The 21878-nt window shown below is 40.9% G+C and overlaps 2 protein-coding genes across 8 annotated transcripts in view; one reads left to right on the top strand and one right to left on the bottom strand.

The window, feature by feature from the left end:
* The window catches only part of RMND1 (required for meiotic nuclear division 1 homolog), a 33792-nt gene extending 17681 nt beyond the window's left edge, over nt 1–16111 (top strand). For 6 of the 7 annotated variants that reach the window (XM_075924451.2, XM_075924445.2, XM_075924446.2 and 3 more), the window contains 9 exons: nt 552–627; nt 2241–2280; nt 9670–9770; nt 10960–11066; nt 12134–12198; nt 12795–12871; nt 14225–14345; nt 15428–15544; nt 15875–16111. In XM_075924451.2, the coding sequence (XP_075780566.1) occupies nt 552–627; nt 2241–2280; nt 9670–9770; nt 10960–11066; nt 12134–12198; nt 12795–12871; nt 14225–14345; nt 15428–15544; nt 15875–15907 (737 nt within the window). In that variant the 3' untranslated portion in view covers nt 15908–16111. The remainder of the gene's footprint in view (nt 1–551; nt 628–2240; nt 2281–9669; nt 9771–10959; nt 11067–12133; nt 12199–12794; nt 12872–14224; nt 14346–15427; nt 15545–15874) is intronic. The other variant, XM_089777295.1, reaches the window with a different exon arrangement.
* Nucleotides 1–21057, bottom strand: part of DCPH1 (damage control phosphatase 1) — a 52593-nt gene extending 31536 nt beyond the window's left edge. Inside the window, exon 1 of the mRNA XM_006114969.5 lies at nt 20916–21057. Within this exon, the coding sequence (XP_006115031.2) occupies nt 20916–20920 (5 nt within the window). The 5' untranslated portion in view covers nt 20921–21057. The remainder of the gene's footprint in view (nt 1–20915) is intronic.
* Between the last annotated feature and the right edge of the window lie 821 nt (nt 21058–21878).

The following is a 21878-nucleotide window of genomic DNA, read 5'->3' as shown; positions in this document are numbered from 1 at the left end:
AAAAGGATTTCAGTCTTCGGGGCTGACAAGCTCAACAGGAAGGTTGTCTGTAACTGTGGGGCATGCCATTGTTCCTTACTGGTCTCACACATCAGAGTTCCTCTGGGTGGCATCCACTGACTCTAGAGCAGTGTATACTGTCCAGTGTACTCTGATATCCCCATCTAGTTCCTTGTTTACACTTCTGACCTCACTCCCTGTTTTTCATTTGTTGTCACCTGCAATCAGTTCCATCTTTTATCCTACATTTTTCATAAGTACTGCGTTTCACTAACATTTTTAAAGGGAATGGACTAGTGGAATCCAGAATCAAAAAATGGGAATGAATGTGCATCTTTGAGAACACAGACAATTTTATATATTGCAATTGTTTCACATATTCCCTCTTGGAAAATATTTGTATTTCAAAAATATTACTTTTATTTTGGAAGTATTGTTCCCAGATAGAAACTGATCAACTGGAGTTAGTTGTATGTGTTTTAACAGGTTTAAAATACAGCAACTGTTCTGCTTTCTAAAATGTTATTCCCTTCCATTTATTTTTAAACTAGATGCAGCAAATGTTTTGGTTATTGGCACAGAAAATGCTGCAAAAGAATATGATCCTGGGATGATATTTTTCTTCAGGTAAGTTGCAAACCAAGCCTGCCACATATGATACATGTGGCTGTATCAAGCTACTTGTCTCAGTTCAGGGCAGCTGCACCTGTATTTCCTCCTTATGGTCTGGGAAGGGTACATTCTAGACTTCAGGCTCCTCAAGCAGTCACCTCTTTTTGGTAGAGCCCCACATCTTTCTGTGCTGTGAAAGTCAGACTGCTTCAGCAGACCTGTTTTGCCTTCTCCTCAGAGGCTATAAACCCATACACATGCGAATAAATTTTCCACAGATTATCCCAACTCCAGCAAGGGCTCTGGCAGGTGATTTCCCAGCCATCTCCTAATGCAGGGGTGGGTAATAATTTTTAAAAGGGGGCCACTTCATAAGTTTCAGAAGTGGCCCAGAGCCACCCTGGAAGGGGTGGGACCTTAAGTGGAAGGGGCGGGGCCAGGAGACTTCTCTTGCTCCCTTCCCCCCCCCCCAACACTGATTGGCCTAGGGGTGAGGAAGTGCGTGAAGTCCTCCCCCTATCTGCCTAGAAAGAATTGTCAGCTGTTTTAAAATAGCTGGCAGTTCCCTCTAGGCACCGCAATGGGAGGAGACCTCACATGCTCCCCCTACCCCTAGGCCTATTAGGGCCTGGGGGCAGGGGAGTGTGCAAAGTATTTCACTCCCTGCCCCCACCCTGCCAGAGGTGCATGGCAGCTAGAGAGAGCCACTGGCTGTTTTAAAACAGCCAGCATTTTTCAAAAGCTGCCATGTACCATTGGCTGGGGAAGGAGACTTTGCACACTCCCCCCATCCCCAGGTCTCAATTGGCCTGGGGGCAGGGGAGGAGCAGGGTGGACATAGGCCGGATCCAGCCTGAGAAGACCCCTTTGCCCGCCCTTGTCCTAATGCCATCTAAGGGATTTTCTGTGGTTACATAAAGTTCACAGCTGCTCATTATTAAGCCTCATGTAACAGGTGATCAGCAGACAAAAATCCCCTTTTTAGCATGAAGCTTCAAAAGGCTGAGGAGTTGCACAACTGGAGGGGTACACTTACATACACCTTCCCCTGGAGATTTCCTGGGAAACCCACAACTTTAAAATTCATTCTTGTCTAGTCCATCATTTCAAATAGTCCTTTGACATGAATAACAGTTTCCAGAGTTTACAAGAATCATGCCTCCCCCTAGAGACATAATGTGCAATGTCCCATTAATACTATACATTTTCATTTTAATATAATGAACTTATACTGAAATGTAATTTAATAAATTAAGCCTTATTGATTTAGAGTGGTCAGGCTATTGCAGAAAACTGACATATCTGTAACGTATTTTAATTATATTTTTAATTATAGTTTTCTTCTGGAGAGTAAGGAAACACCATGTGCCCACATAACACTTAAGAATTTAAATAATTCTGATTTTAAAATTGCACGTGTTTTTCTTTTTTGTATTAAACAAAAATTAAAGCATGATAAACAGCATTTGTTAAGGGGCTCATACAAAGACTAAGCATTGTAAATTTTATTGATTCACTTTGTGGAGAGGCAGTGCCTGACAAAATGACTATCGTTAAAGCACTTTTAAATACAAAAAAGTATAATCTTATCCTCCATTCTAATGCATTGTTATGTTCCATTAACACAGGGAAGGGTCTGTTGTGTTTTGGAATGTGGAAGAGAAAACTGTAAGTCAAAAAAGAAGCTGTATAATTTAAAATGTCAAAGCTGATTAAGGCAAACTTCTTGTTCTTTCTGCAAGTCTGAGCAGATGGGTTTACATAGGTGATCTTTTAGATGTGAGGCGAGGATTAAATTAATCTCCCCAGTGAAGGCAACCACTTTGAGACTTCATCATAGAACCAGGGTTGGAAGAGACCTCGGGGTCATCGAGTCCAATCCCCTCCTAAAAGCAGGACCAATCTCAACTAAATCATCCCAGTCAGGGCTTTGTCAAGCCAGGACTTAAACTCTAGGGATGTAGATTCCACCACCTTGGTAGGTAACCCTTTCCAGAGCTTCACCTCCCTCCTAGTGAAATCATTTTTCCTAATATTCAGCCTAGACCTCCCCCACTGCAACTTGAGACCATTGCTCCTTGTTATGTCACCTGTCACCACTGAGAACAGCCTTTCTCCATCCTTATTGAAAACTCCCTTCAGGTAGTTGAAGGCTGCTATCACATCCCCCCTTTACTCTTCTGTAGACTATATAAACTCAAATCCCTCAGCCTCTCTTCATAAGTCATGTGCTCCAGCACCCTAATCATTTTTGTTGTCCTTTGCTGGACTTTCTTCAATGCGTCCACATCCTTTCTATAATGGAGGGCCCAGAATTGTACACAGTACTCCAGAAGTTGCCTCACCAATGCCAAATAAAAGGGAATAATCATTTCTCCAGAACTTGTGGCAATGCTCCTACTAATACATCCCAATATGCCAGTAGCCTTCTTGGTGAAAAGGGCACACTGTTTACTTATACCCAGCTTTTCATCCACTGTAATCCCCAGGTCTTTATTTGCCAAACTACTGTTTAGCCAGTCGTCTCCAGCCTGTAGCAGTATTTGAGATTCTTCCACCCAAGTACTGGACTCTGCACTTGTCCTTGTTGAACCTCACCAGATTTCTCCTGGGCCAATCCTCCAGTATGTCCACGTCACTCTGGACCCTATCCCTACCCTCCAACATATCTACCTCTCCCCCTTGCTTTGCGTCATCTGCAGACCTGCTGAGCGTGATGTTTCTTTGCTGTTCTGCACCTTATATAGTTATTTACACCAACACAAAGTGGTGTAAAATACTAATGGAGCAGCATAGGATCATTATATACCTACTTCTAATTCACTTTGCACTAGTATTTTTTTCTAAAAATAAAAACTAGACAAGGGGTAGGGCAACAGAGAAGTAGATAAAAGGTCTAGTTTATATACACTTTTTGTACTAGTATAACTATCGAGGTGTGATTTTGTTTTTTAAGCTTTAAAACTAAAATAATTATACCTGCACAAGCCCTAGTATGAATGCAGTTACATTGGTGCAAAGGTGCCACATATTAGTGTAGATTGTTTTCCTTTTTCTACTGTAATAATCTAAACCAATATAAGTGTCTGTAGAGCAGTTTTATTACTTTTTACTTTCCTGGAAGACCCCCTCATTACTACACATGGTTCTGGATGATGTTTAAAGTTGTGCTTACCTCTTTTGCCTGTCTTTAATTTCCAAGGCTTATTTAGCACCTGCCTCCTCATTTCTACAAGGAAGATTTTATTTAAACTGTTGAACAATGATCCATCTGCATAACACTTGCTTTGCTATTGGTGGATATACTAGATAAAATGAGACCATTTCACTTCTTTATAACGTGCTGACTGCCAATTTTAGCCAGAACATCAGATAATATCGTAATTATTTCTGTCTGAGGAAACCCTAAGTACTACATCTAGCACCGAATTGCTGGAAACTTTTGCAGCAAAATTTCTAAGTGATGTTGGTATTTAATAGCATTGACAGTAGAGGAGGGAGAGAAATTTGTTTGGTGTACAAGTCATTGCACAAGCTTAAAACAAAATCAGTTTTCTTCTTTGAGTGAATCAATGTTTTAGACTTGTGATGTCCAACATACTAGCCACATATGGCTATTTGGCTTGAACAGTGTGGCTATTTGACTGGTTGAGTGTGATTAGTTGGCTATAGCAGTAGCCACTATAGTAGCAATGTAATTGACTAGTTGACACACTAGTTGACTAATCCCTTCCCCCATCCCTTGCTGCCTCTATCACTTCGGATGTGGGGAAAAAAGAACACACATCACCAAGTGACATAATTTTTGCAGACATAAGTGACAGTGTGCACATCATTTTGTCATCTTCTCATGCTGACATAGCTTCTGCTACTCATTGGCGGCAGTTTAATTATGTTGATGGGAGAGTTCTCTCCTGTTAGCATAGAGCAGGGGTCTCCAAACTTTTCAGCCCGAGGGCCGCATTAACTATCAAACAGCAGTTCGGGGGCCGACTACACACTTGAGGTCCAAATAAAAAACAATCAAAACATGCAATGTAATGATCGGTTGGAAAACATAACGCACTATTGCGTGCCTCTATTTTAATTCGGTAAAAACATAACGTCCACATAAGCGGCGGCTGATCTTGGCAGGATACACGTAAATTTCCGTAATTTTTTTTCCGTAGACAAAAAGGTCTCCACGGGCCGGATGAGAGGGCCTCGCGGGCCGCATCCGGCCCACGGGCCGTAGTTTGGAGACCCCTGGCATAGAGTGATGACAAGAGAAATCTTACTGCAGCACATCTGCATCCCTACCGCTGTGCCACTGTAAGGTCTGTAGTATAACCAGGGCTTGACAAATCAGTGACTCTACTCACCTATGGTGAGTAGATTTCAGCCCATCTCCCCGTTCACCAGCGGCATGCGCAATGCGGGTCTGGCTCATGCGCAGTACGGGACTGGCGAGTAGATTTCGCTGCAGTTTGTCAAGCCCTGAGTATAACTATAGCCAAAGATAGATATTAACTAAGAATTTGGAGAGATTATGTGAGCTTGTGAGACTGTGATTGGGTGCAGACCATATCCCATATTGCTTTGCTTGCCAGGAATGCAAATTTATTTGTTTCTCTAAAGCACTTATATTGTTGCACTTTACAGAAATGCCATTTCAAAACAATGACTGCACTTAGCACTAGTGTGGTTTACAGTGAATGAGTATCTTGTCTGACAGTGCTGTGTTGCTTGAGCCCTAGTTTCAGACATCTTGCCCCTTTGTGGTTACTTCCTCAGTTCTGTAATGGCTTGTCTCTCTGGGTCTTCTATAATCTGGACCTCCACCTAGATCACATAAAAGTTCACTTCTCTTCTGGGGTAAAAAGAGGTCCAACGGAAAGTTCAAAACAAATGCTCACATTTATAGTTCTTCTGCCCCTTTCAGAACTGAAGTCCTCTGCTTCTTGGTCCCTCATCTGAAATCCTGCAGAACTTTTCTTTTGTCTTGATTCCTCTATAGCCAGATTCCCTCCACCGCTTCCCTACCTCAGGGATACCAACAGCTTCACTTAGGGATCTCTCAGTTACTTATAGCCCCTATATCAGGACTCAGTAATAGGCACCTACTCTGTTCCTTATGGATCTCTTCTATTCTTTCTTCCCTTCCAAAACACGAGCCCCAGAACTAGCTCCTAGTTCCAGAGATTCACCACTTACTCCTGTGGCTCAGGCCAGGTCTACACTAAGAGAGCAAGTCAACCTGAGATACACAACTCCAGCTCCATGAACATCATAGCTGGAATCCACGTACCTTAGGATGAATTTCTGCAGCGTTCAACTCTAGAGGAGGAATTTTCCCTTACTCTTCACAACCCGGTTGAGCATCGGAATTGACCGGGGCGCTATAAGTGGTCGATTTAGCAGGCCCTTACTAGACGAACAAATAGCCTTACTAAAGCAAGCACCCGGAGATTGATTTTCACAGCATCAATCTTCCAGTAAGTAGAGACAAGCCCTCAGTTCACTATTCACAGTCAGCCCCAAATTGCTGGGATTTCCCTGTGGGATTGTCCTCCCTCCTCTGCAGTCTCTCTCTCCAGACTGAATTCCCAGCTATTTGAATTCTATTTGAGCAGTCCTGTACAGTTCTATTAATCTGAGATCACTAATTAGCTATAAGTTGTTCTCCACTGTTAGCTGAGGCTAAACTGGTAGGCCCCAAGTGAGGTTAAGCCCCATTTGCCTTAATAGACAAGCCAGCCTATGACAGGTATTGAGTCAGTTTAGCACAGATTTTCTTTTCAGTCTCAGCTTAAGGATGATCTTAACTGTTTTATGACTGGCTCAATCCCAAAGAACATGTATCAGAAATAAAAAAGGATGATGAATAGAAATATCAACTTAGCTTATCAAAAGTATGTTGTAAGAAGCACAATGGACGACTTCCTGCTTAGTGCCTAGACTTTGAAACCTTTATTGTGTGAGATTGACAGAAGGAAAACAAATGGCCAGAAAACAAAGGCAGTCTTGCTTTTTTAGTATAGTTCCGTGAGAACTTAATGATAGTCTCAGCTAGAACCTGGATCTCTGGTCTTATGTGAAAGACAGTAGCTTCAGCAAAGAACAAGTCTAAAGGCAAAATAGGATGCTAGGAATTATTAAGAAGGGGATAGAAAATAAGACACAGAATATCTTACAGCCTCTGAATAAAACTATGGTACGCCCACATCTTGAATACTGTGTACAGATGTGGTCTCCTCACCTCAAAAAAGATATTTTGGCCTTGGAAAGGGTTTGAAAAGGGCAACTAAAATGATTAGGGGTTTGGAACAGGTCCCATATGAGGAGAGGTTAAAGCAACTGGGACTTTTAAGTTTAGAAAAGAGAAGACTGAGGGGGGATATGATAGAGGTATATAAAATCATGAGTGGTGTGGAGAGGGCAGATAAAGAAAAGTTATTTATTAGTTCCCATAAAAGAAGCACTAGAGGACACCAAATGAAATTAATGGGTAGCAGATTTAAAACTAATAAAAGAAAGTTCTTCTTCACACAGCGTGTAGTCAACCTGTGGAACTCCTTGCCAGAGGAGGCTGTGAAGGCTAGGACTATAACAGAGTTTAAAGAGAAGCTAGATAATTTCATGGAGGTTAGGTCCATAAAAGGCCAGGGGATAGAAATGGTGTCCCTGGCCTCTGTTTGTCAGAGGCTGGAGAAGGATGGCAGGAGACAAATCGCTTGATCATTGTCTTTGGTCCACCCTTTCTGGAACACCTGATGCTGGCCACTGTTGGCAGACAGGTTACTGGGCTAGATGGACCTTTGGTCTGACCCAGTACAGCCGTTCTTATGTTCAAGCCTATGATTTCCTAACTAAACAAAATAAAGACAAGTAAATTCAGCAGCAGTGTCTCATGGCCCAAGTATTTGGTATTTTCTAAGAAAATGTGCTGCTTACTAAATCGCTACCATTAAAATTCCCTGTAACACTGTGGATTCTACCTCAGGTCCATACAAATACTGCTTAGCCTACAGGATCTTGAGGGATTGTAGCCTTAGATTTTATGACTGCTGTAAAAATTAAGGTACTTTATCTCAGCACTACAAATCAGAATTTCTCTAGCTTTTTAGCAGTAATTCTTGGAACACTTGGCAGACCTTAGACACTTAAGTATAGAATTCAAAGTAAGACAATATTTTAGAAATTGAAGTCCTCTGTATAAACATAAGGCAGTGACTACTTATGGTATTATATACACTGTCAAATACTATAAAAGCAATGAAGAGAGCTAACACTGCAAAGAAAATTAGTCTTGAGTGGGATCTAACTGATTCTAAAGTATCTGTCTTTAGAAACTGCTTTATTAGAAATTGATTAAGCTAAAATGTTGCATTGAAAGTTCCACTGTTCTCCTTATTTTGAAGAGGTGTATTTAAAATGTGGGTACCTCCCAATGGAATATAGTATAGGTGTCTAGATGGCCCGGACAGTTAGTTGCCTATACAGTACTTGGGGGGGGGGGAGAAGGAAAGGAACTGTGGCCGTAATTTCATGTGCTGAGGGAATAAACATCTTTGTGAAGCTATTTTCAACCCTTGGGCTCAAGTCTGAATACTTCAGGGAATGCAGAACTCTCACTGAAACCACTGAGGGTTTTGGATGTGTAAGGAGTATGCAATTAGGGAATCTATTATTAGCAACCTTTCCATCTTACTCTCTGATGCTGCAGAATGGACCTACGGGGTGGAGGTAGACACAGACTGAGATCTTTGACAATCTAGCAGAGTATTCATGACACTGCATTAAACTCCTTTAATAAAAGGATATGATTGGTATTTACTAAGATTAAGATTTTGTCATGGTTATTTTTAGTAAAAGTCATGGACAGTCAAGGGCAATAATAGAAATTCATGTGAGCAATGATTTGTCTGAGATTTTTACTAAAAATAAAAGGGGAAGAGAGGACAAGAGAGGGTAGAATGACAGCTAGAGCCCCATTGGAGGAACTGACATTCCCCAGCCCCACTGTCATGGGGATGCACAGCATTAGCCATGGAGGGGGGAGCACACAGCCTAAGCTGCAGAGGAGAGGAACAGGAAGCTGCAGAGGAGAGGAGCAGGAAGAGGCACATGGTGCCAGCTCCTGCCATAGTTATGGGGACAAAGGAGGCCATACAGCCCAGGCTGTGGACAAGTCCATTGGTGGGGGGGAAGCACACAACCCATGCTCCATGTACAGCCTCCTCTAGCTGAAGCCATGGGGGTGCACAGTGATTTGCGTGCTCGGAAGGAGAGTGAGGAGGAGTAGGATGTGTGTGGCTCTGGTGCCCCCAATGTACGAGGCGCATGGGGGAGAGGGGCAGGCCACAGGTGGAGCCCTAGTGGGCCATAGGTTGCCCACTGCTATCCAGAACTTTTGTATTCCACATGGTGTCATTCATACACTCAAAATGGCTGAGAATTTAAAAATGTGATGGTAACAGACAAGCCAGGTGATGACTCAACCTGGTGATATTCTGAATAAAAAGAGCCTTCAACCATGCTTCTAGCTATGTCCATTACTGACCCTACAGATATAATAGAGTGGCACAGAGTAAATAATCCTGGAATTTTATTATATAAATATTCTTTTCCTTTCCCTGGCATGTTCCATTCTTGTATTTCAAGGCTCTTTTCAATGAGTTAGTCCTCACAAATCACACTTTTGTGAAGGATTATCATCCGCATTTCACAAATAAGGAGATTTGAGGCAATGATGTAAAATGACTTGCCAAGGCTACATTTAAAAGCCTGTGGCAAAGCTGAGAAGAGATCCCAAGTCTTCTGACCTCTTGCCATGTTCTCTAACAACAAAACCAATCCTCTGACCCAATCACACATTGTGTGATATAAAAAAAATTAAATAATATTAAAATGGTTACTCTATCCTGATGCAACAAGGTATTTTCACTACACTTTTAATGTTTTTTAAATCAACACCTGCATACTGCTTTAATTTAAATATTAAGTATTTGATGACTTATATGGGTCAGTTTTTTAGCATTTGCTAACTGTTTTAATAATATGTAGTTGTCTTTCTAGATGAAGAATATAATGCAAGTGCTGGAGCGACATGAAATTCAGCCTTATGAAGTTGCACTGGTTCATTGGGAGAATGAAGAAATTAACTATAGGAGAGGAGAGTAAGCATTTTTATGCATCCTTTACCCAAATGCATTCCTTCCCTATCGCTCTTCCAAAAGAGTAAGATAAGTGTTTTGAGGGGTAAATACTATGGACTACAAACACTAAATCCATCCAATTGAATGGAGTATGTATTAATGTTACTTTAAAATATTGCTTTGAAGCATTATTTGTGATTTTGATTTACTGATCTTACTAATGCATTCTAGTAAACTCCATGGCTGCATAATTGTAAACATTCTTCAGCAGTCCCTAATAGAAAAACTCGCCTCATGAAGGCAGATATAAAGGAGCTCCCCGCTGGCCCTAAGGGTACTGCTGAGGGAAAAACTTCCGACGCTGTGTGCCCACACCTAATTGGAATGGACATGAGCAACATTGCTATTTTACAGAATACATAGCATTTAGTCATTTGTAGTACAATGCTGTTACATAAGCTGGCTATTTATGGCCAACAGAAATGGAAAGTGTTGTAAATCATGGTATATTTAACTATTGAATTATCCTATTGTTTTTAGCTTCTACTTCACCAGCATTTGTACTTTAAATTTCTGGATGCTTTCCAGACTCTCAAGCCAGAGTTATACAAAGCACCTTGAAACTAACATGACTCATGACTTCTGCTTTGCTGCTGACACACTGAACAGAGCTGGGGGAAGGGGAGAATACCACAACTGCAGGAAGGGAAAGCAATGGAAATAGAACAACAGAATAGGAAAGAGAAAAACAACAATGATGTAGAAAGAGAAAGCACAAGAGTGGAGGAGAAATGAGTGGGAAAGAGAAGTCCATAGTTCTGCTAAAGCGGCGAGGAGTCCTGTGGCACCTTATAGACTAATTGAAGTGTTGGAGCATAAGCTTTCGTGGGCAAAGACCCACTGTCTGACATGCATCTGACGAAGTGGGTCTTTGCCCACGAAAGCTTATGCGCCAACACTGCAGTTAGTCTATAAGATGCCACAGGACTCCTCGCCGCTTTTGCAGATTCAGACTAACACGGCTACCCCTCTGATACTTGACATAGTTCTCTGAATTTTTTCAGTAGTCCTGTAGTTGTTGCTATAGCTTCTGCAGTTGTCTTTAAACCCAGCAGAGGATGCATGAGGAATCCTTGTGTAAAGCTGGACCCTGGGTATTCATTTTAGAGGTGCCTCGGTCAATAAAGATGCTTCAATCCTGTTTTTACAGAGGCCAGTCAAAGCTCCACAGAGGACAAATATTGTTAAATTCTGACCTGGATATTGAAGAAGTAATTCTGCAGAAATTTGCCTTTTCAAATGCTCTTTGCCTTTCTGGTAAGCTAATACTTTATGTAGTGTCTAGTTTTACCTGAGACTGTGAAGTGCTATATATATATAATGATCAATATCTCTTTTCCATGTGGATATCTGATGTATTTATATGGGTTACGCTCAATTGTGAAAGTGAGATATGTACATAAGTTGCCAGAGATTCAATAGTAGGATTGCTATCAGTTTAACTTTTGTTTTGTATATTAGAGCTCTACTTAAGTCACATGTAAATTTTTTAGAACAAGCAGCTTGAGGAAACAGACTTTTCTGGTATTACATGAACTAGAAAATAGCAACAGTTTTGGTGTAAAGCACATAGTGTGAATTGTAAGGAATCCTGCACTGCCACTGCCCGTGCATGCTGAACATTTTCTGTTGATAAACAGAAGATTTTGTATCCAGTTATAGCTGTTCTGCACTTTTTATGAACATCAACTTCATCAAAAAACAGTAGGAAATTGACCTCATTAAAATAAATATTAACACTAACACTTCAGAAACATTGTTGTGACCCTTTGCATTCACAGAGCAATGTATGCAACTCTCAGATTAGTGATTCTAAAACAAGCCTTCAGCAGCTACAAGTGATAATGTATATTTATAGACTTACAACTAATAAGCAAGAACGGGTTGCTGACTGGTGCCGAACCAGAGAATTTACCAGATCACAGGAGGTCAGTATTATCTAGCAGCATTACCAACACTTCTATTGCTTATTAGTTTTCTGAGAGCCATTTAGGGTAAACCAGAGCTAATAACAGCACAGAAGACAGCCAGCACTGGTGGCTGCAAACAAACTTTATGGGACCACGGGAAATTTGGCCACACCCATAAGCGGTCATCTCGCTAACTAAAATTATGCCGGACCATGGATAGTGCCGAACTAGAGAGGTTCAACCTGTAATATGCATTTGCATGGCTGATTATTTAGATAATTCAGGTAATAAGAATTCTACTGCAATGTAATAGAATCTTTAAACATTGATAGATAGGCACTGTATTTTATGGTTATTTGAAATCTGAGATCACACATGAGAGAAACCTCCTATATTGTTTATTTTATGTTGCAGTAAAACTGGCCATTTGGGAATCATCCTTGGATAATTTTGTGGAATCTATCCAGTCAATTCCTGAGGTGAAATATCTGTTGATTTGGGTTTTTTTAATTATTTCTATATAAATAATTTAATTAATTCCGGGAAAGGGGTGGGGATCCTTAGCTTGTCTCTTTAAAAGCTGTTATTCACAGTTTTAAAATGTTTCAAAAGAAGACATTAAAAAGCTCAATATTTACTAGATAAGAATTGTTTTGTCTCTCTCCAGTTTCTAACAAAAGGGAATAAGTGGTCCATTTTCAGCCTGGCAAAAGTTTAACAAGGGATGTTCCAAGAGTCTTATGTTAGGAGTGGTGTTCGATATATCCATCAGTAATCCAGAAAAAAGTTGACTAGTTGGATGTGACTCAGCAGGTTAAATTATTTAGGTAAACAAGACTACAGAAGATTAAGGATTCCCAGAGCAACCTAACAATGCAGGGTAAATAGGTAGTAGAGTAGCAGATGAAATTAGGTGTTGATAAATATGCAGTAATACACATGAGAAGGAATAATTTGAACAACCAGTATAGTGCTTAGGGTATAGAACTCATGGGGGTTTTTTAAACCAAGCTTAAATAAAATAAGCTGTTATGGAATGTCTTTGCTTAATAATTTATCACTAACTTCTCTGCAGATACTAAAGTCAAGAAAAAAAGTGAAACTCTCTCATGCTGATGTAATGCAGAAAATTGGGGAACTCTTTGCCTTACGGTAAACTTTCTTTTTTAAGAGCTCAGATGCCATCATTGCAAAGAAGTCTAATAGATTCTTAGACTCCAAAGCAAGTAAGAAAGAACCTTTGTGACCTATGATATAAGGAAGCTTGGCAATCCTTTAAGTGATAAACTCGAGCCCGATCAATTTATTTTAAAGAAGAGAAGGCAAAGGGATAATTTAAACCCACTTTATAAGTGTCTATATGGAGAACAAACTTTGATAGTGGTCTCCTCAATCTAGCAGAGAAAGGTATAGCACAACCCAAAGGTGTACTTTTTGGGACAGTGAGGGTAATTAGCTATTGGAACAGTTTAGCAAGGCTTGTGGTGGATTCTCTGTCATTGGCAATTTTAAATCAAGATCTGATGACTTCTTAAAAGAGATGCTCTAGTTCAGACAAGAATTACGTTGGAGAAGTTCTATGGCCTGTGTTATGTAGGAAGTCAGACTAAATCACAGTGGTTTCCCCAGTGCTTGCAAAGTGCATGATCTTGAGAATTTAAACTATTCTTTAGAGACTATCTTGAGTTCTATGGATAATGAGAAGCACTGTTGAGAATTTGGAAGAGTGTCTAGAGGAAAGATGTGTTGATGCAAAGCTCATTGTGGATCAGTAAGAGTTTTACTGTCATAAAAATGATTCTTTTGTTGTGTCCCACTCACAAATCACGTAAGTCTGTCTGTGATACACATTACTATATATGTCCCATATAACTTACGTACGATAACAGGTGGAAGAAGAAAAAATACGAAGACAGACAGCTACATATGAACACTATCTGTTAAGGTTTTGGGTTTGATATTCACACCTAGAGGAGCTTACTGCCAGTGGACTAGAGAAAACTATTGTTAGTGATCCTGATGCCCATTTCTAGCACAAAACGTATATTGAATACTGGGAAGGTAGACACAAGAAAGTAACTTTTATACTATTGTGACAAATGGCCTGGCTGGAGAAGATGCTGCACCCTCAAATTTATTGTTGTATGTGCTCAGCACCTCCGGCCCAAACATTCTGTCACAATAAGTTTATTTCAAAACCATCTGTCTATATTCATATTTCTGTATAGCAAAAAGTTACTCATTCATGAGGGTCCAGCAACTTTCAATATTCTGAGAACAATCCATTTAAGCAGTTCTTACAATTTCAAATTAGTTTGCTAGCCCCAGATTTGTATTTTCTATAGTGAAAAGGGGAAACACTTCCTATAGTTACATTTGTTTTTAAAATAAAAAATAGAAATTGATAGAACTGAATAAACTTTTAATCATTGATTTGAAATAGCAGTATATTTGAACCTTTAATTAAAAAAATAACTTTGAACTGTCATAACCATCCTTCTTTAGGCACCGTATAAATCTGAGTTCAGACCTGCTGATAACTCCTGACTTTTACTGGGACAGAGAGAACCTTGAAGAGCTTTATGACAAAACTTGTCAGTTTCTCAGCATTAACCGCAGAGTCAAGGTAATTTTTTTTTTAAATTGGGAGGTTCTTCCTCACCCATTACAAGTCTTTGTAATTCTGGTTAACCTTCTACTAAGCAAGACTATGAGTTGCTATTAATTTGACTCTGTCCAGTGAAGCAGATTTGGGAGAGTGATTTTGGTTTTAAGCTATTAATAGAAGTTCAATACTGTATTATTTACTGCAAAAAGATGTTTTAAAAACCATGGGTTCTGAAAGTCTTCTATAAGTTTTTAGTTGTATTTTTGCTGTTGCATTTCCCCATGACAAAAGCTGAACTTTTATCATTCAGGCTTACGTGTAAAGAGGTTTTTTTTCCGAGCCTTTTAAACAAAGTTAAATAATTTTAATGGGAAGAGCTTTTATTTTGTTCTAAAATGCCAAACAGTATGTGAAGAAGCAAATAATTTTTTCTTCTGGTTTTGGGTTTTTTTTTTTTAAATCAGGTGAAAATGTTTTAAAGAAAGAAACAGAAATTAAAAGATTAGACGAGTGAAGCAGTCTTTTTAGCTAAGCCAAACAAGGTTTCTGTGACAACTTAATTTATTGGTAAAACGAGCTATAGTAAAATGAATAGGGTTCTTAGGCATTGTTTACACTACAGAGTTTTTTCAACACAGGTTATGCTGACTATCAGAAACCGGTATAATTACATCATTTGTGCATGTTCACACAGTGCTCCTTTTGTTGACAGAGCGCATCCACAGTTGTTGCCTTGTGGGTAACTATCCCACTCTGCTACATAGATGACCTAATAACTTTGTTCATCTTGGCTCTTGTAAATGTTTATTTTTACTGAACATAATTCATCCTTTTGATGAATTGACACACTAGCATCAAAGTTTTTTCATTAAAAGCCTTGCTGCTGTATTTGTATATGGTACCACGAGGGGCTGTGCTATAGACTTTTGCACAGAGAAAAATCTTTTACTAGTCTGGGAATCAAACAGTTTTAACAGTCATGTTTTACTAGATAACTTCTGGGTTTGCTTAGCTTTCCTTAATGATTTTATAGAATTTGTTTAACTTGAGTTTCCTGCAAATGCATACTCTTCAACTGAAAGCATACATTTCTACTGTAGGTAATGAATGAGAAACTTCAGCACTGCATGGAGCTGACAGATCTGATGCGAAATCACTTGAATGAAAAACATGCCCTGCGATTGGAATGGATGATAGTCATACTCATCACTATAGAGGTTAGTTTGATGTTCATTTGCCACATTTTTAATCATTTCTCTGCAGAAGAAAATTAAATAATTAAAATATTATGATGCAGGAGTCATCCACGTTGTAGGTTACATAAGCAGCTATATATTTTACATGGCATGATTTGAAATATGTTTATGCTTTCATAGCCTGAGAGGGAGGGGAATTTGTTATTTCATGCATCACTGAGCCTTTTTGTTTGTTTGCAGCTATTGTCCATCTTTTCAGATTATTTTGTTTATCCGATACCTTTTTTGTAGTATTGAAGAGAACCTACACTTTGCAAATCCTTATTAATGCTTGTATTTATTACTCTGCAGGTCATGTTTGAACTTGCCCGAGTAGTTTTTTGACCATGGCAGAAGTTAAGAGCATCTGAGGAGAAGTATGACAGGATTATGAAAGCCATATTCAGAACACAAAAAGTTCCTCACCCCTCTATTTTCTGTACTCTTCTGGAAAATGCTGTGATTGTCTTACTAAATAAATGTACTTATGTATAAAATGTACATCTGTTCAAATAAACTGAACTTAGTGAATAAACCATGTTAAATTCAGCACCACTAGACAACTGATCTTTTGATATCACATGAATTTAGCGCAACAAGGAGTCCTGTGGCACCGTAGAGACCAACAGATTTATTAGGGTATAAGCTTTTTTGTGAAAAGCCCACTACATCAGATGAATTGGAGGTATATAAAGTGAACTTTCTGCAGTGATTAGGAAATGCTATGTGATAATGTCTCTAATGTGACATTAGTTTCCCCTCAATCATGGAGGGGGCTTACTTGGCCTATTTAGGTCCATGGATACCAAAGTCTTCACGGCTGCCCCTACTCCCCCCCCACAAAGTTTGCTGCCTACTCCTTTTGGGGACTGGAAACATTCTGATATACCTATCCCCCCCTTCCCATTTTTTGATGAAAGATGGTCTTCTGTTCATATTTTGTTGCTAATGGTTGCATGTTACATTTGAGTGGTCCTAATGCTTGCGTTAGCATGAAATTAACCTCAATATAACATGTCTTCATCTCAAATCACTCTAATTGCCAGTCTATGCAAATGCTTATTCCTCCCCTCCCTTATCATAGTATTTCATATCTTATATCATCCCTCTGAATTATTATCCCCATTTTACAGCTATGGAATTGTAGCAGAAATACTCTGTGATTTGCACAAGGCCACACAAAGTTTGGCAGAGCAGAGAACTGAATGCTGGTCTCCCCAGTCACAGGTTAATAGCCTAACCACTGGACTGCCCGTCAGCTCCTGATTCACCATTAATTCTTCTTAATGTTTCAGAGACCACTATTTCAGCTTAAGGTCCTTCCTGTGTTTCACTAACGAACATCTACTTGTTCCTAATAGCAGAAATGTTGTGTTTGACTAAGCTTAATTTCTTCGAGTAGCTCTGCATATTACCACTTTTGGGATACTGCAGCACCTTGTGGCCGATCCCTCTTCTAGCAATGTCAGCTACTGTGTCCTCACGTCTTGCCCCTTCCTTCTATGTTCCTGACACACTTAGACTGAGCCTACATTGTGGATAGAGCACCTCCTCCCCACCCTGTTCCTTGCAATTGCATGCCTAGATCGAACGTGAACCCCTCTGGGCACTTGAAGCTGGAGTTGTGAATGCTGACTGTGGCCTCTCTAATCCCAGATCCTGAATTGGTTCATGACAGTCTAAAGGATGAGTATTTCCATATCTCAATTTGCCAAAGTCATCAAAAGTACCTTACATTCATGGTGGCTGGGCATTATTTCTACTGCTAGGAGTTCTCCTTTGGCCTTTCCACAGCATCCAGTGTATTTTCACAATGCCTGTGTGTGGTAGTGGTGTATCTAAGGAATATATTTATTGGGATTACTGGTTGTTAGGCGCTACTGTATACGAAGACTCACTGAGCCACATGGTCGCCCTGATTAAGCTTTTCTCAGACCTAGGCTTTTTTCCTCAACCTTCCAAAGTCAATTCTCTGTCCTACATAAAAGGATTATTTTTATAGGTGCTATATTGAACTCAACACAAGGGAGAGCTTTTCTCCCAGAGAAGAGATTTCTCAAAGTGAGCAATGTCTGTTAAAAACACAAAGTTGCCCTACAAAAGGGTAAGAGTCATTTCTTGAATCTCACAGGGTACTACCCATGTGACTGCCCAACTAGCCATGAGACTGGTGCATCAATGGAACTCCCAGGTCTACACTCCAGGTTGGAACGATGTTCAGTTATTGGTCACCAAGCCTTAGTGATGCTACACTGGAAGTCAAGCAGGAAGAACATACTCAAGGGTCCCTAAAGGATCAGACCATATTTTTCAGATATTTACATTCTGGAGCAAGCATCAACAGTCTATATGGATGTTTTCTTGCTTTAATGGGAGAAGAATCTGATGTACACCTTTCCTCCTTTTCTCGAGACAGACGGTGATAAGGAATATACATTGGGGAAAGCAAGGATGACACTCATTCTTTGCCATCAGAGCTGAGATCCTTGCAAGCAGCCACAGCTGTCCAGCTCTGAAGGCAGCGCTGCCACCAGCAGCAGCACAGAAGAGTAACAGCATCCCCTCCCTTAACTCCTTTTTGTATTGGCATCCTTACAATTACAATACTGTGAAATTTCAGATTGGACAGGTTGAAATTTCTCACGTGCACCACCAATACTGCAGTTATATGTGAATGTTCAGTGAGTCCTAGTACAAAAAACCTATGTATAAATATCCAAGGGGTGGTACCCCCTGCCTGCTACATTCACCAACTCCCCTTTCTGGGGATAGGTGGTCGCAGCTCTTCGCCCAGCCTCCGGGGAGGGCCAGGTCAAGGCGTAGCAGCCCTGGCCAGCCCTCCTCCAGCTGCTGGGAAAGGGCTGAGCAGGACTGAGGCTGACCTGGCTCTCTCCCCTCTGGCCACCAGGGGCTTGGAGTGGGCTGAGGCCACAGCTGACCCAGCCCTCTCCCTCTGGCCCCAAGGGGGGAGGCCACATGGCTCTGGCTGTGAAAGGACACCCCACGGATCCCATGCACCCTCTCCCCCTGGCCATGCTGTACATGTCCTACATGCCCCCTACCGCTGCGTGGCCACCCTCCTTCCCCGCCTCTGAGCCTCTGCATGCATGTCCCCCTCTCCCCACCTGAGCCCCTGCAGCTCCCACGCGCCCTCTCCCCACACCCAAGCCCTAACAACTCCTGCTCACCTCTCCTCACCCATCCTAGACAACCAAAGAACCTCTTGATTGAATTAAAATTCTGGCAGCTGCCCACTCATGTGCCGGAGGGACACACTCATTGCCAGTATGTGGGGGAGAAGTTAACCACTGGCCCACGTGGTACAGAGCTGATAGAGGATCACAAGGGGTTGGGGGACAAAGGGCAGAGGAGGGGGGAAGCCACACACCCAGGAGTCATGCAGCTCACAGCTCTTGCCACCATAGGCCTCGGTAGGGCAGGTTGGAGCATGGAGGAGGCTGCATGGCTTCTGGCTCCAACGGAGCACAGGGAAGGGGGAGGCCACACCACTGAGGATAGAGGGACGGGCTGCGGGACGCAGAGTGATGCATGAGGCCACTCTATCGTCCTACAGGACAAACCTTTTTTAAGTATAGTAAGGTAAGATATTTAAACAGTCCATAGGTATGGAAAACAATATATTGAAACAAGGGATAATTAACAAGGAGCAATGCTTAAGGTATTTAATATGAACTTGAAAAGAAAATTAACACTACCCTTGGAGTACATAGATTATCGTCCTAACAACTCAAGCTAGTAAACACCCTAAAATGGGGCATACTGCAAATAGCTATATAAATAAATCAAAGATTTGGTCACTAAGTATTGGCATTGGAAAATTTTCAGAAAAGGGCAACAGAAATTATTAGGGGTTTGGAACAGGTCCAATATGAAACGAGATTAAAAAGTCTTGGACTTTTCAGCTTAGAGAAGAGGACACTAAGGGGGGGATATGATAGAGATCTATAAAATCATGACTGATGTGGAAAAAGTGAATAAGGAAAAGTTATTTTTTATTCCCACAAAACAAGAACTAGGGGTCACCAAATGATATTAAGCAGCAGCAGGTTTAAAACAAAGAAAAGAAAGTTTGACTGTGCGCTGAGTGAAGAAAACCTGTGGAACTCCTTGCCAGAGGATACAGTGAAAATTAAGACTTTAACAGGGTTCAAAAAAGAGCTAGATTGCCATTGATAGACTTAACCTCCATTAATTTATTAGCCAGGATGGGTAGGAATGGTATCCCTAGCCTCTGTTTCTATGGAAGTGGGTGACAAGGGAGGGATCACGTGAGGATTACCTGTTATGTTCCCTCCCTCTGGGGCATCTGGTGTTGTCCACTGTTGGCAGACAGAATACTGGGCTGGATAGACCATTGGTCTGACCCAGTATGGTCGTTCTTACGTTTTTAAGTAAAAGCATACAAATATGCAAAACTTTAAGATGTTAAATCTGAGTCAACTAGAAATAGTCATGTTTGCCTTGCAAATATTAATACAATATTTACTGACACTAGAAAGGAGAGTAAAAGGCATTTACTCAAGCTTATATACTTTCTCTGGGGAATGTTTAGGATCCATGCTATGCAAGTAAAACAGAGACCTGTAAAAACAGATAAAAGTTCTGGTTTGAAACTTCCACCTTATACTTATCACTAATTCAAAAAGTAGAAGCCCCAGAACACTTGTCCAGAATCCAACTCCAATTGAAAGGCCAAACAAATTAAACAGGATCCATAGTAAAGTTCTTCAAGTTTTAATAATTGAATATGTATTTATTAACTAGTAATATAGGATTTTAAAAAATCATTAAGATCAGAGTTTGCCATTATCTACAACACTTAAAAAAGTGTTAAAATAATCTTTTTTACCTTAAGTCATTAACACCTATATAAACATTGTTTGAAATGTAATTATACACATATCAAGAGCTAGTCCTTTTGCTCCAGTATTCAAAAGCAGCCTAAAAGCTTTTAACCCACCTGAAATGGTGATACCTCCTCCCTCCATACAGCCTGCACCAGCCCAGGAGAGAGTCCTATGTCTGCAGCCTACATAGAGCTGCTGTGCTGAGACAAACAGGGTTTGACAATTGCTGCCTGCAGCTCATATGGAAGTAAATTAAGACACCCCAAACAAACTCCCCTAGGTCCCTACCTCACTTCACAGACACCAGCACCCACCTACCCCCATGCAATCCCTTCAGAATCCTGCCTCAGAGTTGCAGGATTTGCAGCTGCAGACTTGCTGGGAGTCAGAGGACAGGAAAATATACCACAAACTCAGTCTCCACCTCCCCTCACCCACAGCAGCATGTGCCCACCCATCCCCCTCTCTCTCTTTCCCCCACCTACCTCATGCATTCTGCTCCCCTTCTCTGAGCCCAGGAAGCAAGAAGAGAGTAGTGGGTTTCCTCACAGGAAGCTGCAGGCAAACCAGCTGCTGTAATCAGATCTCTGATTATTGTATGGAGCAGGGAGTTTCTGCTGCTGAGGGAGTGCCCCTCCCCAGACAGGAAGCTCTCTGCATGGCAAACCTAAGCCTTTGGGCAGGGCTCATTATGCAGCTGCACAGCCACACTGTCAAGCAGTTTACAGGGAACTTAGATTATGGCTACATGGTTTGCACTCCCATCCACAGAGCAAAGAAATGTGGGTATGCATCCTACAGTGCCTAGCATCAACTTCAGTTAGTAGGTACTGTGGGAATGTTCAACATAGTACGAGGCATTTTGGGACTGTGAAAAACCTCCCATCAGCCTCCTCTTTGCTTCACTGCCTCCCAGGTCTTCCAACTTTTTTTTTTTTTTTTGCTCAACTTTTTTCTCTTGGCTCTTTGCGCTGTATCCACCATTATTTTGGATCTTCATTGGTAATAGATTGACCACCCCTGCTCTAGACACTCTGATCATGGTGAGTTTTAAAAGGGGGAGGATTAGGCATAGGGCCCCAAGAAAGTAGTCTATGCTGGTGCGGCAGATTTACACAGAAACAATTTGTAACAATCCTACACTTGTTATAGACTGACATTACTCTGGGGCTGTGTCTATACTGCACCCCTTTTCCGGAAAAGGGATGCAGATTAGACAAGTCAAAATTGCAAATGAAGCGGGGGATTTAAATATCCCCCGCTTCATTTGTATAAACATGGCTGCTGCTTTTTTCCGGCTCAGGGCTTTGCCGGAGAAAAGCGCCAGTCTATACGGGATCTTTCGGAAAATAAAGCCTTTTCCGAAAGATCCCTTATTCCTCTTAAAATCAGGAATAAGGGATCTTTCGGAAAATGCTTTATTTTCCGAAAGATCCCGTCTAGACTGG

Source organism: Pelodiscus sinensis, chromosome 3 (assembly GCF_052426305.1).
Source record: "Pelodiscus sinensis isolate ZL-2025 chromosome 3, ASM5242630v1, whole genome shotgun sequence".
NCBI classification, from domain to species: Eukaryota; Metazoa; Chordata; order Testudines; family Trionychidae; genus Pelodiscus; species Pelodiscus sinensis.
Note: the sequence above shows the minus strand (reverse complement) of the source record. Positions and strands in the feature narration are given on the sequence as shown.